Source organism: Excalfactoria chinensis, chromosome 3 (genome assembly GCF_039878825.1).
Source record: "Excalfactoria chinensis isolate bCotChi1 chromosome 3, bCotChi1.hap2, whole genome shotgun sequence".
Classification (NCBI taxonomy): Eukaryota; Metazoa; Chordata; class Aves; order Galliformes; family Phasianidae; genus Excalfactoria; species Excalfactoria chinensis.
The window spans coordinates 18,958,945-18,973,591 of NC_092827.1; the positions used below are offsets into that span (position 1 = coordinate 18,958,945).

General features: G+C 38.9%; 1 protein-coding gene across 9 annotated transcripts in view; it reads left to right on the forward strand.

Moving 5' to 3' along the window:
* Nucleotides 1-14,647, forward strand: part of ARHGEF10 (Rho guanine nucleotide exchange factor 10) — a 109,623-nt gene that overhangs the window by 49,731 nt on the left and 45,245 nt on the right. For all 9 annotated transcript variants that reach the window (XM_072333184.1, XM_072333188.1, XM_072333189.1 and 6 more), the window contains 3 exons: nucleotides 1,107-1,277; nucleotides 2,251-2,396; nucleotides 4,845-5,020. In XM_072333184.1, coding sequence (XP_072189285.1) covers nucleotides 1,107-1,277; nucleotides 2,251-2,396; nucleotides 4,845-5,020 — 493 coding nt within the window. The remainder of the gene's footprint in view (nucleotides 1-1,106; nucleotides 1,278-2,250; nucleotides 2,397-4,844; nucleotides 5,021-14,647) is intronic.

A 14,647-nucleotide genomic window follows, 5' to 3' on the forward strand; every position in this document is an offset into this window, starting at 1 on the left:
GTGCTGATCTCTTAGTCTGATTGCACAGACAGGCTGTAAGCATACTGCAGGAAAATCTCAGTAAATGTGATATACTCCAGGCTGCTAGGCTTACTAAGTTGGTGTAGCTTGTAGGTCTCTTCACATGAAAGCTGTAATTGGAAAGGACTACTTGTTCATAGTAGTTGGTTAGGTAGTAACACTTTAAAATACTAGTAGAAATGCTGTGGTATTACTTTCTGCTTAAGCAAAATGCCAGACAGAAGTCATAGTTCCCTAGGTCCAGACCAGCTTAGTGGTCTTCCAGGCCATGACAGGTCTATGCAGTGAGTGCTAAAAGTTTGTGGCGTTATGTAGGACAGGCTTTGGTGTGAAGGTCTGGGAATTACTGGTGAAATTCAAAGGTAGTTGTGAGAGCATGAAGCTGGTAGCTGTGGCAAGTGTTTTTAAGGTAGCAGAAGAGATGGAGTTTACTGTGGGAAGTTGTACTGAATATGTGGTGGCTTTTAAGTGCTGCGTGAAAGGAGCATTGTTGCAATGCATGCCTACAGAAGGGAAGGATTCTTTGGATGCTGTTGTGACCTCCATGAAGTAAGTATGGTCTGCTACTTTGGGATGTGCAAGCTGTCAGTGTACTAGTGAGGAATAATGTCAGCAGTAAAGGGAATATAGTAGACATAGTGTATATATATACTATAAAATCTATAATATCTATTACTATGAATATCTATAAAGGTTTTATAGTAGAAAGTATCAGAAAGGTTTAATTTTAAATAATTGCTTGTACACCACCTACATATTATAATAGCAGTATTCAAATTATTAAATATTATATGCAGCTTGTGCTGTTGATTTACTCACTTTTGCATTTGAGGCTTTTACATTTATTTTTCAGGTTACTTCTCTGTACTTTCTATATTCAGTTCCATTCAGTATCTTTTAAAAGCTACTGAGATATTCCGGAAAATAACTAGAGCACTGTCTGGATATTCATTAGATGTTTATTGGTTTTATTCTTTAAAGAATGTGGCATTAACGTATAATTCCATTGGAAATCCTCTAGCCTTTCAGGCTTGAGTTTGAAGTTGAACCTGATTTTTTTTGTTTGTTTTGTCATTACTCCTCAGGACATGTTGAAGAACACGAGCAAAGGACATCCTGACAGATTACCCCTGCAGATGGCTCTTACAGAACTAGAAACTCTAGCAGAGAAGCTGAATGAAAGAAAAAGGGACGCAGATCAGCGCTGTGAAATAAAACAAATTGCAAAAGCAATGAACGAACGTTACCTGAACAAGGTTAGGAAATGTATTTGAAATGTGTGGTGAAGGACTTATTGCTGTTATTAGTTTCTGGCCTTGAACAGTCTTTAGAATGGACACTGAAGGGACACCTATAGGCTTTTCTGTGGTGCTTAATACCGTGGAATTCTAATGGTAGATGTGAGATGTGGGTCATTTCCAGGACTGAATGGCTTTGGTGGTTCTAACCAGCTGGAGGGGATAGACGCTGAAATAACAGCAGTGTAGGTGTTTCGTGGCAGTGTAGTACATAATGCTGTTTCCTGTAAGTTTTCGTGCATATCTCCTGCATGAGAAAATTCAACTTTGAGTTTATCTTAAAACCAAGGAGTTAACACCTGTATGAAGGAAGGATCCAGTTCCTCGTACAGCAGTGTGAGCAGTTCAGTTCCTAATACAATTGAGAGCAGTTCAGGATGTGCAATGGAATGTGTTCAGTACCTTCCTTGTTTTAAGGAATATCACTGTCTGTTTCATTCACACACCTGGATCATACAATAGAGAAGTCTTTAAAGCTGACTTTGAGAGCCAGTGGAGACAGAGAAGGCAAAGCACTCTTTCTCCACCCACTCCTATGGGACACGTCCCTTTGGGATGCCGGGAACTGTGCACAGCATTTAAATGCACTGTGAAAGAAGAAATGAGGGATGGAAACAACAGAAACTGTGGAAGCTATAATTTTTTCTCACTAGGAATCATTTAGTGGTATGGAAGTTATTCAGAGGGAACTGCATGTTCCTTGTTAAGACTGCAGACCCCTGCAAGCCATACTTCTGGGGCATATGTTACTGCTGCTGTAAACTTTTCGGCAAAAGAAAATAAGTAAAAATGCTTAATTTATTTGGCAAACGTACCCGTGAGCATTTATATTATTATGGAAAATGATTGTATTTTGTCTTTTTTTGCACTGGATGTTAGGTATACTGTATAACATGTATAATATGGAACATTGATTGTTTTTAAAACCTAGCTACTCAGCAGTGGAAACAGGTACCTCATACGGACTGATGATATGGTTGAAACAGTTTACAATGACAAAGGAGAAATTATCAAAACCAAAGAGCGACGGCTTTTCATGTTAAACGATGTGCTGATGTGCGCAACAGTAAACGTGCGGTAAGACTTCATTCGTGTGTTTTAAATCAAAGCTTAAGCTGGAAAAAATGGCAGTGAAAAAAACGTGTTTTTGCTGTGGCTAATGATTTTTCTTAGTTGTCACAATGAATAGGCAGCTACATTTCATTTTCATTTTACATTGTGTGCCCCCAGTGGCACAGTGGTATAAGCTGCTGCTTGTGGCACCGGAGGGCCTGGGTTCGAATCCCCCCTGTGGCGCAGGGGTAGAAGTGCCGCTTCGCTACACAGGGGGCTCGAAACCTGGGAGTTGGACTCGATGATCTCTAAGGTCCCTTCCAACTCGCACGATACTATGATACTGTGATTTCATACCTAGCTCAATAATAAATTCATGCTTATATGTATATAAAATAAGTTGGAAATTACAGGTAAAAATGTCCTATGCTGTTTAATCACTCATGTGCATTAGCGTTGAGTGGAGTGGAGGCATGCTGCAGTAGGCTTTTTTTTTTCTCTCTTCTTCCTTAAATTCACACTGTCACACATCTGTAACTTGACAGAGTTTCCAAATTAAAACAAAACAAGAACCAAAGCTAATGCATGTAGCCAAAAAAAAAAGCTGGAACTTACTAAAGAAATTCCAGCTGGGGAAAGGTTTTTATCTGTGAGACCAAACACTGAAAGTTGAAAGCTGAAGTACTTTGAAGAAGGCATTTTTCCATCATGCTTTCTGTTTTAGTTGGCAGTAGCTATTACTGTTCATATAATACCATGGATGTCAAGGTCATACTCACATTCCAGTCTTGCTTGTATCATAAAAACCTTTACGTGTTGGTACATTCTGACAGAGAAGTTGTAGACTGAATCTTATAGCTTTTCTTAAGGATATTATGAGTTGATATGTTAGTTCATTAGTGAAGTGTGAATACAGTACAGGTTATTTTTCATTTCTGCGTATGCTTGGTCTCATGTCAGTGAGTAAAAAGTACCATGTAATGACTGTACTTCAGAAAACACACAAGCATTTTAGGGACTGAAAGAGATCATCTACCAAATTTCATGTGTTACACCAGTATCCAGTCCAGAATTTTTGGTCCAAAGGAATGAACATTATTGAATGCACCTCTTGATTTGTGAAACATCTGCCATTTTCAAACTCCCTGATATATGCATGCCTACAAGGCGATCTTTGGAGATTGTGGCTTCCTCAGAAACTTTACACGTGCAGGTGGAATCAGCTCAGCTTTCTTAACCACTTTTTGTCAGTCTTCACAGAAATAGTCAGGTATCTCAGGACCCTGGGGACCATTGGTTCCAAACTAGTTGTCTATAGCTGGCAAGAGACGTACTTCTACAGAGTTCACCACCCTCTGTAGGTCCTTCTTCATATGTAGTTTGGATGACTGGCTTGAACTGGAGACCTAACTTTTAAGAAGCACGAGTTGGATGAGGTGGATACTATTCCTAGCAGCTAAACAGCTGTGTCCTGCTGTTGTTTTCTTTCTTTTGAACTAGATCTGGAGTTCGTAAATATTGATTTAATTCCTGGCACTTGTGTTTTTTCTGTTCATATGAGCCTCTTCATTGAAACAAAAGCGTGACTGTGTTGTGAATAGGTAGCTGACTAGCTGAACCTTAGGATTCACATACTGTTCCAAGTAAATACACTAGGCTGATTTCTCCCAAGCTTTTAACTTGTAGATTTTAGCTATCTCATCCAACATTTTTTCTTCCTTTAGCCTCTTTTGTACTTAGTATTAGATGTTTGCTACACATGATTCAATGTGTGAATAAAGGAATGAAAGGAATAAAAGAAACAAATGAAAAGTAGCGTTAATACCATTTCTATTTCAAGTGAACTTCTGAAGCATGCTGTTTCTTCTGAGATGCCTGTTGTGATATACATTTCTGTTGGCAGCAGTTTCCATATAAATGACTCTGAGAAATGACAGCAATTGCAAAAGGTCTGCTACAAAGAACAACTTGGGCTGTAAGGCACAGCTGAAATGTTAGCTAGGCAGCCTTTGGGAGGTTGCCTTGAACTCCCTCCTCCTGGTGGTCACTTGAAGGTCCCACCATCCAGACTTTTCTATATGTAGCAGTTACTACTTTTTGACACTGTTGCAGGTATTGTCCTAAAAGACAATAGAATCAGGAAAAGGTGGAGTGGCAGTATTGCCTCAGCACTTAGGTGTTCAAATGCATGTTGATCTTAATAGATGGTAACTGAAGCTTTGTTATAGAAGTAACAATATAGAGGATGTGATGTTGGTAGTCCTGTGCTGTATGTAAATAAGTTTATCTGCACCTGCACAGCTAATCTTTGCGCTCACAGCATAAGTTAGTCACAAAAGTCATCCTGATGCATGTATTTGTTTAAAGTTGCACATAGTACTCATGCTGACAGACAGCGGATTTTAAAGGTTAATAAATAGGATGCCTTAAAACACAGTGACCTGTCGCTGCAATGATTTGTGTGTCTTTCAGCACTTCCTATGAAAGCAGTGGCACTATGACAACTGGCCAGAGGTATTTATTAAAATGGAGCGTACCACTGGGACAAGTGGAAGTCATAGAGTATGGGAGCAGTGAAGGCCAAGGAGAAAACTGCAGGTTTCCACCCCAGCACTCTGCTGAAAATGTTGTTGTTAACTCTAAGCCAAGTAAGTGACAGCTGTTCTACGCTTATAAATTTATAAATCTTATAAATCAGTTGCAATGAACTACAATGTGGAATACAAAACATGTGGTGCATGAAGAGTTATGTAACATGACAATAATACAACCACTTTCTTTGTAAACCAGGAGTCCACAAAGTGATAGACAATCTCTCACTTTGCGAAATGAATTTCTTGTATTTGTCCTATTTCAGGGTTTTATGCATGAATGCATAAACAGTTTTAGAGTTTTAAGCCATGGATGTGTATGTACATGCAAAAAGGTTTGCTTTGGTGTGGTATGCCGTCCTGTGGTTGTGCAAATGTTCTCATTCCATAGTTAAAGCAAAGAGTTTTTCTTCTGTTAAGGTGGCAAGCCATCCTGCTGCTGTGGAAAAAGACCTTGGATACAATTGTTACTGGAGGGCAGAAGTTATTTCTGTGAAGTGGGTAGTATCCTCCAAACACAATATCAAGTTTGGGAAAAAATTAAAAAAGGAACACTTAACATTAACCTTAATGAATGTTTTTGAAACTATATGCCAGTAGGTAACTTTCTCCCAGCCTCTCTCCAAAATTGACTTCAGGCTCTGAAGTTTGCAAACTCTTTCTGCTCATTAATCCCTTCTATAAGCTTGCCAACTACCCTCAAGAGATATATGAGTTTCAGAAGTTTACGCAGTAGCATGCCTCTTACGTGTAAAGAATTATTTTTATATACTTTGTCTAAATATTGTATTTGTAAGCATATCTAATGTATCTAGATTGTGATCCCTGTTAATGGATTGTAATTTAGATTGCTTTCAGTGCGGGCTTGGGCAATTTTCACACTGCATTTATTTATATTGCTCTCTTTGCCTCATGAATTTTCTGTTACGTTTTAGAAGTGTCTTAGGTACAGCTGCAGCATTTAATACCCTCCTTGTTTTTAGTGACAGTTAGTGTTGAGCCTTCTTCCTCCTCCCTTTGCAAATAGCCTCACACTTTTATGGGTACTTGTGTCTCATTTTCAAGGATGTCTTTACTCTTGTAACTTCTTTAAAGCGTTAAGGGGCTGCTTAAATAATGATATGAGAACTCTTTTTTATCTCCTGCTGCAAGCATGACACCAAGAATAAAGTTCATAAGGGGAGCGTATTAATTAGAATCCGAGTTTCTCTTGTAGGAGCATGTGGGTGCAAATTTGTGCAACAGCTTCATGGCTGAATATACCAAATTTTTCCCTGTCAGCAATATCAGACGGGGAAGTGGGAGATGAGGGGGGAAAAAGGAAAACCTTTATCCAAATCATCCTGTAGAACTTGCTTGAATTTCACGGTATGTGTTGACATCACAGATAAATGACTTAGCACATCATTTGTTGTCTCAAACATTAGCTTAAATGGTGCTCAATAGATAAAAAGCAACAGAACTGACTGTTCTCTTACTAAGCTCTGATTACGGAATTAATTCAGTTTTCTAATGGAAAGGATCTAAAGGTAATAATTAAAAAAGCATATGAAGGATACTAATTATAGGAATGAATAAATCTTCCCTCAGTTTTAATCAAGCATTTATCCCAGATGGTCCAACTAAATAAAAGGTAATCGTTCGTGAAAGGGGAAGAGTGTAGTTTTGCTGTTCACCTGTGGTGCTGTCAGGACAGGCTGTTACAGCAAATGTGGATTTGCTTGAACTGACCTCTGTAGGCAAGTTTGAAAAGACACTTAATTGCATTAGTTTTTCTGTAGCGGTGTCCCCTTAGTTCTGGTTTTCTTGGCTGCTAAAGATTAAAGAAGCTGAGAAAACAGTCTTCTTGTAGAGAGAAAGGACTGCTAAGACTGTGTAATTGTTCTCTGTTGCTTATTTTTGGCAAGATAACCAAAAATTTCACTGACCGTGCAGCACTATGGTGATAAAGATTATGTCATCATCAAATTAATAAAATAATTGTATTTACCACAGATGATAAAGCATTAAATATGACCTAATCACCGTAAAATTGTGTTCCCTTCTGATTTTGAAGTATACCAACGTACTTGTGTGGCCTCATAGAATGTGGTTGTAATCTATCCAGGATCAAGACAGCTTAATTATCTAATGTTCAGTAGCATTTTGGGATGCTACAGGCAAAATCCTGAATTCCCATAAGGTAGAATCTTGTAGAGCTTTGATTTCAGCTCTTGTTTCCAGTTTATGTGAACTGGAGGGATGCGGAGCAGTGATGATTCTGTGTAAAAGCATTAAGTAGTGGGGAGTCACCTCTTCTACTTCTGCAGAACTGAGAAAGGAACATTTTTATCTGCAGCATTCTAGGTTAAATACCATGAAGGCTGAGACTCTCATGTTACTGATGTGATCAGCAAGGATTCCTTGGAGGTGTTCAAGGCCAGGTTGGACGGGGCCCTGGGCAACCTGATCTAGTAAAGGTGTATGTTTGGTGGCCCTGCTAGGCAGGGGGGTTGGAACTACATGATCCTTGAGGTCCCTTCCAACCCGGGTCATTCTGTGATTCTGTGTGATTCCTGATAGCTTCTGTTTATGTGCTTGTGAGGATTACTGGTTGTTAATTAATTTTCTCTTATTGTGGCATGTTTGTCTCCACCAAAATCCTTGGCCTGAGAAAGCAACTGCCATATGATTATCTCACTCTTCTTGGTTAAATGTAATTGGCACCTTAAATTATTTACCATGCTGCAAGAAAGGATGGGATAGTTTAAAGATACAGACTATACTATGGGTGCTATAGGGGAAGTAATAGCTGAATTGTAATTTATTTTGTGTAGGTTGTAGTATGCAACTGGTGAAAGGTTGAAAAGTTTTTTAGTACCTATAAATCAAGGCATGCTTCAGTACTGTTATAAGCAGAAAAAAGGGGTTGTGTGATCATCTTTTTTAGTGTATATGTTTCCAGCTTTCTACTCAGTTCTGCTTTGTGCAACAGTCTTTTTTGTCTCAGGATTCTGGAGGAGAACCCATTTAGATTGTTCAGTTCATCTCTTTTTAAGCTTTCTTGTCATTTTTCAGGAGATACTGTGTGGCCTAGGGGTGTGTGATGGGAAAGCAAAGAATTTTTCTTAGCTTGATCTGTTATGCTCTTTCGGTCTTTGATGTGCTTTTGCCTTATTCCTGTTATTCTCCACTAGCACCAAAACCAAACTCTTTTAGATACGAACACAGAGAAAGACTGAAGTCTCAGCTGTTTGGCTGAGTTCTTGTATTTGTATGGAACTTAATATGCTTTGTAGTGGAGTAAAATTATAACTTGTCTTTGCTCCCTGTAACAATATTTAAAGCATAAAACATTTCACTTTTTTTTTTTTTTTTTTTTTTTTTTTTTTCTTTTTTGTTCAAACAGAAAAAACAGCGAGTTTATGGAATCTCTTTTCTTTGAGCAGATCAGACCAAGTCTTGCTCCCTGTATTGGAGTTAGTCTAATCTGAAAGTCTGTGAGGATGAGCCTCTGGTCTCCCAAGCAGAACTGTTGACTTAACCCTGTGTGCCTCAGAGGTCTGTGGTGTTAATTTTCATTAGCTGAATCATTTGCAGAAGGTTGCAAGATGAAGTTCTTCCCTGGTAAATCCGCATACTATTTCAGCGAGGCTATTGCTTACTCTAGTTTCCAATCCCTATAATAGTGTTGGATCATGTAAAGAAGCTCAGATCCATTTATAGTGCTGAGAAACTGAATTAATATAGGAAAAAAATAATATTGTCATCATGGTCAAGAAGTTATATAATCTTGATTTTTATTTACTCTGATTTACTTTACTGGAAGAATTGTGTTGTGTGATGTATTTCAGTAATTGGTATTTGAAGTGTATTTTAGGTGGTTTTGAGAACATTTGATTTGCTTTTGTGGCAAGATATAATAAATACTGTAATGCTAGGTGAAGTTGCTTGGTGTGAAAAATCAGAACTGTGATTCAGGACTCAGAAGGAACTTGGCAAAGGGATAGTGTTTCATGGGGATAAACTGAGGCAATAAATGTTAGAAAAGCTCAAAAGAAGACATAACTAAACATCTTCAGTACTTAATGTCAATTAGTGAATTCCATTCTTCCAGACAATTTTGTTGATACACACGTTGTTTTTGCCTCCTCAGTCTAAACTACTGAAAGTGGAGGATTCAACATTCACATCTGGGCTATTGGTTTGATTTGCTTTGGTTTCCCTTTCATCTTTTTTCTTTTTCCCATGATGGTTACAGGTAACCTGCTTATTATGGTCCTAGAGGAATGGACAGTTTAAAGGCATCCTGAATTTTATTGTTTGCTCTGTCGTGGATTTAGCTTTTTGTTCGTGGTTGAGTCTTGGTGTTCTATACCGTGGTTTCCTCACCAACAAAGTGTGCTGGGAGCACAAAACAGTAAAGAACTTCAGACATGTGATCTGTCTGGAAGGAATCTATTGAAGTTCATGTAAAAACCACCCACATGTGAGTCAGTACCATGGATAATCGTGCATTCTCATAGAAGAATTGGAAGGTAATCCATGATTGTTCAAGCACTAGCTATTGCTAACATGAATGTTCTGGTTTTGTTACTTTAGATTATCTAAGCATCCTAAGCGTTTAGGTTAGATATTGGGAAAAAATCTCTTCTCATAAAAAGTGGTGAGGCTTCCCAGGGAAGTGATGGAGTCACCGTCCTTTAGAGGTGCTCAAGAAAAGGGTACATGTGGCACTGAGGGACGTGGCTTAGTGGACATGGGTCAGCAGTTGAACTAGATGATCACAGCAGTCTTTTCCAACCTTAATGATTCTATGATGCCAAAGTAATTGCTGTGTTTGTTCCAGTGTCTTTTTTTGCCTCCTGAATGATCTGTAGTAGTTGAAGGATCTCACCTTTTGACCATTTCCTTGTTTTATTGCTTATTAGAGATTTTCTATTCTCTGTTGGCTTTTGAGAAAGCTTACTGCAGAGCTGTATCCTACTGAGCAGTATTTGTTCAAAGAGGACAAGCTGATGGAATTTGTGGAAAGAGTGCAATGTTAAATTAAATGCTACCAATGTTCTTGTGATGAAAAAGAGGTGCTGTCTTTACCATATTCAGCTCTAGAAGAATCAGCAGGTGACCTGCACTTGTAGATCATCCTTCGACAAACACAGTCACTGAAAATATGTCTGTTTCACTACTCTTTGAAGAGGAATATAGGAACAACTGTCCAGAGTTTGTTTCTTAGACCCCAGAGGGTATTGTTTTGAGTTCACAAGTTCTGCAAACTGTTGACAGGCATTCAGCTGTGGAGTCTGTGCTGAGATGAATTCCTGCTTGGTGCTGCAGTGGAAGTGACCGCACTGAGTTTTCTGTTTTCTCATCCTCGACGCAGCTCAAAAACAAAAAGTGAGCTGTGGAAGTTTTTCACACTGTTACACTTTAGGCCAGGCAGGAGAGACTCCAAAGAAACAGAGAGGTTTAAACATATTGCAGTGTGTGAGAAGACAGTTCATGTCAGCAGCATCTTGGCTTTCTGTTGCTAATCATTTTTATTAGGAGTGATATGCAGCATAGGCTATTGCATAAGGAAAAAAGTATTTTAATTAAAAAGATGAAAGAGAAAATGAGCAAGATCCATCTGTACAGCGTATACCGTGCAATGATGAGTGCAGGAGGTGGCAGTAAAATGATAAAAATAATTAGCACATTTTCATTCGTGACAGAATTTTGTTTTTTGTTTCACAGACTTGCAGTTCATAAAGAAAATTGAACCTCAGCTCTGCTAAATTATGACTTCTATACTTTCCTGATCAGACTTGAAAGGATAAATCTGTACTCTGTTCCCACTTGCTTGCGGTTTTGATCTCTGCTGTTTCTGTTTGTTGTCAAACATAGTTGTAACACAACACTGACGACACAATGCTTCTGAGTTTCCTTCTGCTTACCAGTTCTTGTAGATCTCAGAGTGTTACCAGAGAAACAGGTGGGGTGTCTGATGGGCCACAGTGTGCACTTATGCTGTTGTCATTCACTCACTCAATGGAAGGGCAGTATTGCTGCAGTCAGCTGTTGCCTTTGAAGCTGACTTTTGCTGGTTTGTCTAATAAGAACTGTAGGGTTAAGGAAGGAAAATAATAGGAAGGAAATAGTAAGTTCTGTCATCACTTTAAGGATGGATGATTGTAATTGAATGTCCAGAGTAAGCAAGACTTAAGTATTAAGTGACATATCAACTCCAGCATTGGTGATAAGGATTTAAATTGATGATAAAGGCATGAATTGCTAGTCGAACCAGCTTTCATCTCTGTGACATATATTTGTAGACTAATAATGTAAATCTTTGTTTCAAAGCTAGTCTGCATGCTAAAGCAGATGTAACACATTCATAAATGTAAACTGTAGTTGATATATGTGAACATAAGGCCAGAGATTTTAAATAAATCTCACTTCAAACACAGCAAACTGGTGACATGAAATAGTTCACTGGTTCAGAAGATAAGTTTTCAGCTGGTGGATTATGCATAGAATAAATCTGATCCTACATTTTTGTCTCACCTACTTAGGAACAGACTCTTCTCTTTGCTGTTCAAATGACTTTTAGCAAGCTTCACATTCATGTTCACTTCTTAACATCCTTTTCCTGGCTTGCCAGGGGTCTCATTCACATCTTGACACAGATTAGTGAAATGAGCCGAAATCTAGCTATGCTCAAGGGAACATGGAAGAGGGAAGTAAAGCTCCTCACAGTGTGATTTCCACATGAGTTACGGATAATCTAGTCTGAACTCCAGTGGAAACCTCTGGCAGCTTGGCAACTTGCAGGCCTGCCTGAGGACTACTGCAGTACTTTCTTTGTGTAAGCATGTTCACACACACACTTTCTCTGCCTGTTTATGTTGTTCATCTTCTCACATCCCGTTTCTTTCTCACCCTTCACACCCATGCAGTTGCACCATATAGGCTGCATGTAGCTTCTCTCTCTTTTCATGGGGCAGAGGTTTCCAGTTCCTTTCCGCCCTCCACTGGCAGCCCCTCTGGGACCCTGAAAGAGGAAGAGGTGTGAAAGAGCTGTGGTACCTCTTTACTTTCATTCCACAGTCCCTTTGTTTCCAGGATGTTCCATCCTTGTGATGGAACAGAGCCAGGAACGGGAAGAGCTTTGACCTGTAACTACAATCAGGATGTAGCCCAGGAAAACACAGCCATCCTGCTGGTGTACTGCAGAACAAATGCCTGCATGCTCTGTGCCTGTCGCTGCATTGGACCTCCTGTTTTCCTCCCTTCTGACATAACTGTTCCTGTCACCAGGAAAAAGTATTTACTGTGCTTTACCTCTACAATTTCTTATACTGTCAGTATTATCTGGAGTTTAATATAATCCCTAAGCCATGCTCACAATGTGTGAGCTAGTTCTCATCCTCTTAAAAAGTTTTGCTTGGTGTTCTTGCATAATTTTACTTGTGAGTTGTATAGCACTATAAATTGCTTGCATTTGATACCTTGCACAGTCTTTGTAGTTGCAAGCTGTTGATATCTGTGCTGATATTATACTCAAGCTGTGTGAATTAGCAGTTTTGTGGCTGGACAGTAATTTTTGTGTTTAGTGCTCGGATCTGACACAATGTTGAGGTAGGTCTCAGCATTCATGTAATTACCCCTTAAGAGCTGCCATGAAGGCAAAGCGTGTTAAAAAGACTTGCCAGAGTTAAGATTGAGGAGATATGTTTCCCATCTGTTTTATGTATGATTGGTGGCTTCTGAGACTCGGTTCTTTGTGATCAGTGACCTGAAAAACTCCTATCTTGCATGGCTGTGAGAATAAATATATTAAAGAATTTTATAAGCTCAGATTATCAGATTCAATAATAAAGTTCCTAGAAATTACTTGTAAATGTTTACATGGCTGAAGTGTGATTAGAATTTATTCCCTTGCAAGGGTTAGGCTCAATATTATCTCCTTGTGTTTACGATAATGCTTCTCATGTTGGATAATGATGATGGTGTGTCCAGACTGTATTGGTAATTAGGCCTGCTTATCCCAAGTCTGAATTCATTAGTTTGTGATCCTGCTGATCTCAGGATTTTGTTGTTGTCACTTCATAGTGTGTATGTGCTGCTTCTTCCTGTACTGTGTTGTTCATAACATTGATAAACCTAATTTAGGTCATGCTGTAAGGTTACTTGTGAGTACAGCTACTCATCTTTTCACTGATGGCTGCCAACTAAGCTTTTGTTTTCTGTTATTATTCCTGGTTTCCCATTTGCTTCAGTCTCCAAACCTAGAGACCAATACAACCCTGTAAATATTTATGGAGTTTGGATCTGATAGTTTTATGAAACCAGAAGTGAACTAGATTTGAACTACAGCTCATACTTTTCAGGGCATGTAACCATTGAGATCAGGAGTTTGATCGGGCATAAAAGAACAAAATGGGGTTAAGGCAAGAAGTCTGCTTTTCTTTTTTCATTCATCTATGGGCTTGTTTGCCTTCAGATTCCCTCCCCGAAGGTGGGATTTTGGGTTCCCAAGACTACTTTATTGGTACCTTCTTGGAATTTCAGTTGGCTATTGAAACAGTGTTGTAAAAGAAAAACAGAAAACAAAAGCTGCATGCATGCTTTCCTGAGGTGCCTATGGAAACAGTTCCAGCGTGTGTAAGCAAGGCGAAAGGCACAAATAGGAGTGATGTCGTGGGAGGAGCTGTCAAGTGCTTGGCTTACATAACTGTGTGTGCAGGAAGCTCATTCAGCATCTAAAAATAAAATCATATTTTCTTTGTCACTGGCTGCAAGATTTGTAAAGAATTTTCAGAGAGAAGGTCTTGGAAGGTATAAGGAGAGCCTTCCACTGCATACTGCTGCTGTTGGGTACAGCAGGGCAGTTTTCACCACCCACTTTCCAGTGAAAGTGGAATGTTTTGTTACTAAGGTTTTTTGTTGTTTCTTTTTTCAAAGGGAAATGATGTAGTATTTAGCAACCAGCATCAGTATTGATTGTTAAATAACAATATCCCCAATGTTCCCAATAGTCATAATCTTTTTCCCCACTGTTGCCAAGATAGATGGCTTGAGTTTCATAATATCATGTAACTGATCTTTTCTATTTGCATCAATAAAACTAATTCCACTAGACCATCTGAAGGAGAATATTTTTCTTAATCTGTTGTTACCCCTAGCAGCTAGAAGGAGTTTGTCCTCTCTGTTTTGCATTCCAGTGTATTCAAAGGTGCAGAATCCCATACCAAGTTGTATAGGAAGAATTCCTAAATCGCAGTAATTGAATCTTGGACCTTATTAGGGCTTTCTGTTTTTCTCTTCTGTGAATTAATACTCAGGTTCTTTGGAGAATTAGAAACTATTTTCCTTGGGGCGTAAGTCTGCCTCTGGCTCTAACCTCATCCTTCCTGAAGAACGAACATTATAAACTGAACAGTGAGATGCTCTCTGTCTGCTGTTCCTTTAAGGAAAATCACTGAAAAACTCCCAGGAAAATCCCACATCTAAAACAAAGCAATGGAGCGGCTCTGATTGCACGGAAATATTTTTAAATATATTACTGCCACATCATCATTTTTAATACGTTTAGGCTGTCTCACGACATCTTTCCTGTTTATTGTGGAGTGATCAAGAACTCATCTGCTATCATGATGATTTCCTTTCCAGCACACCACACAAATGTATTAGGTTAAGACATGGACTTAAGCTTTGTGGAAG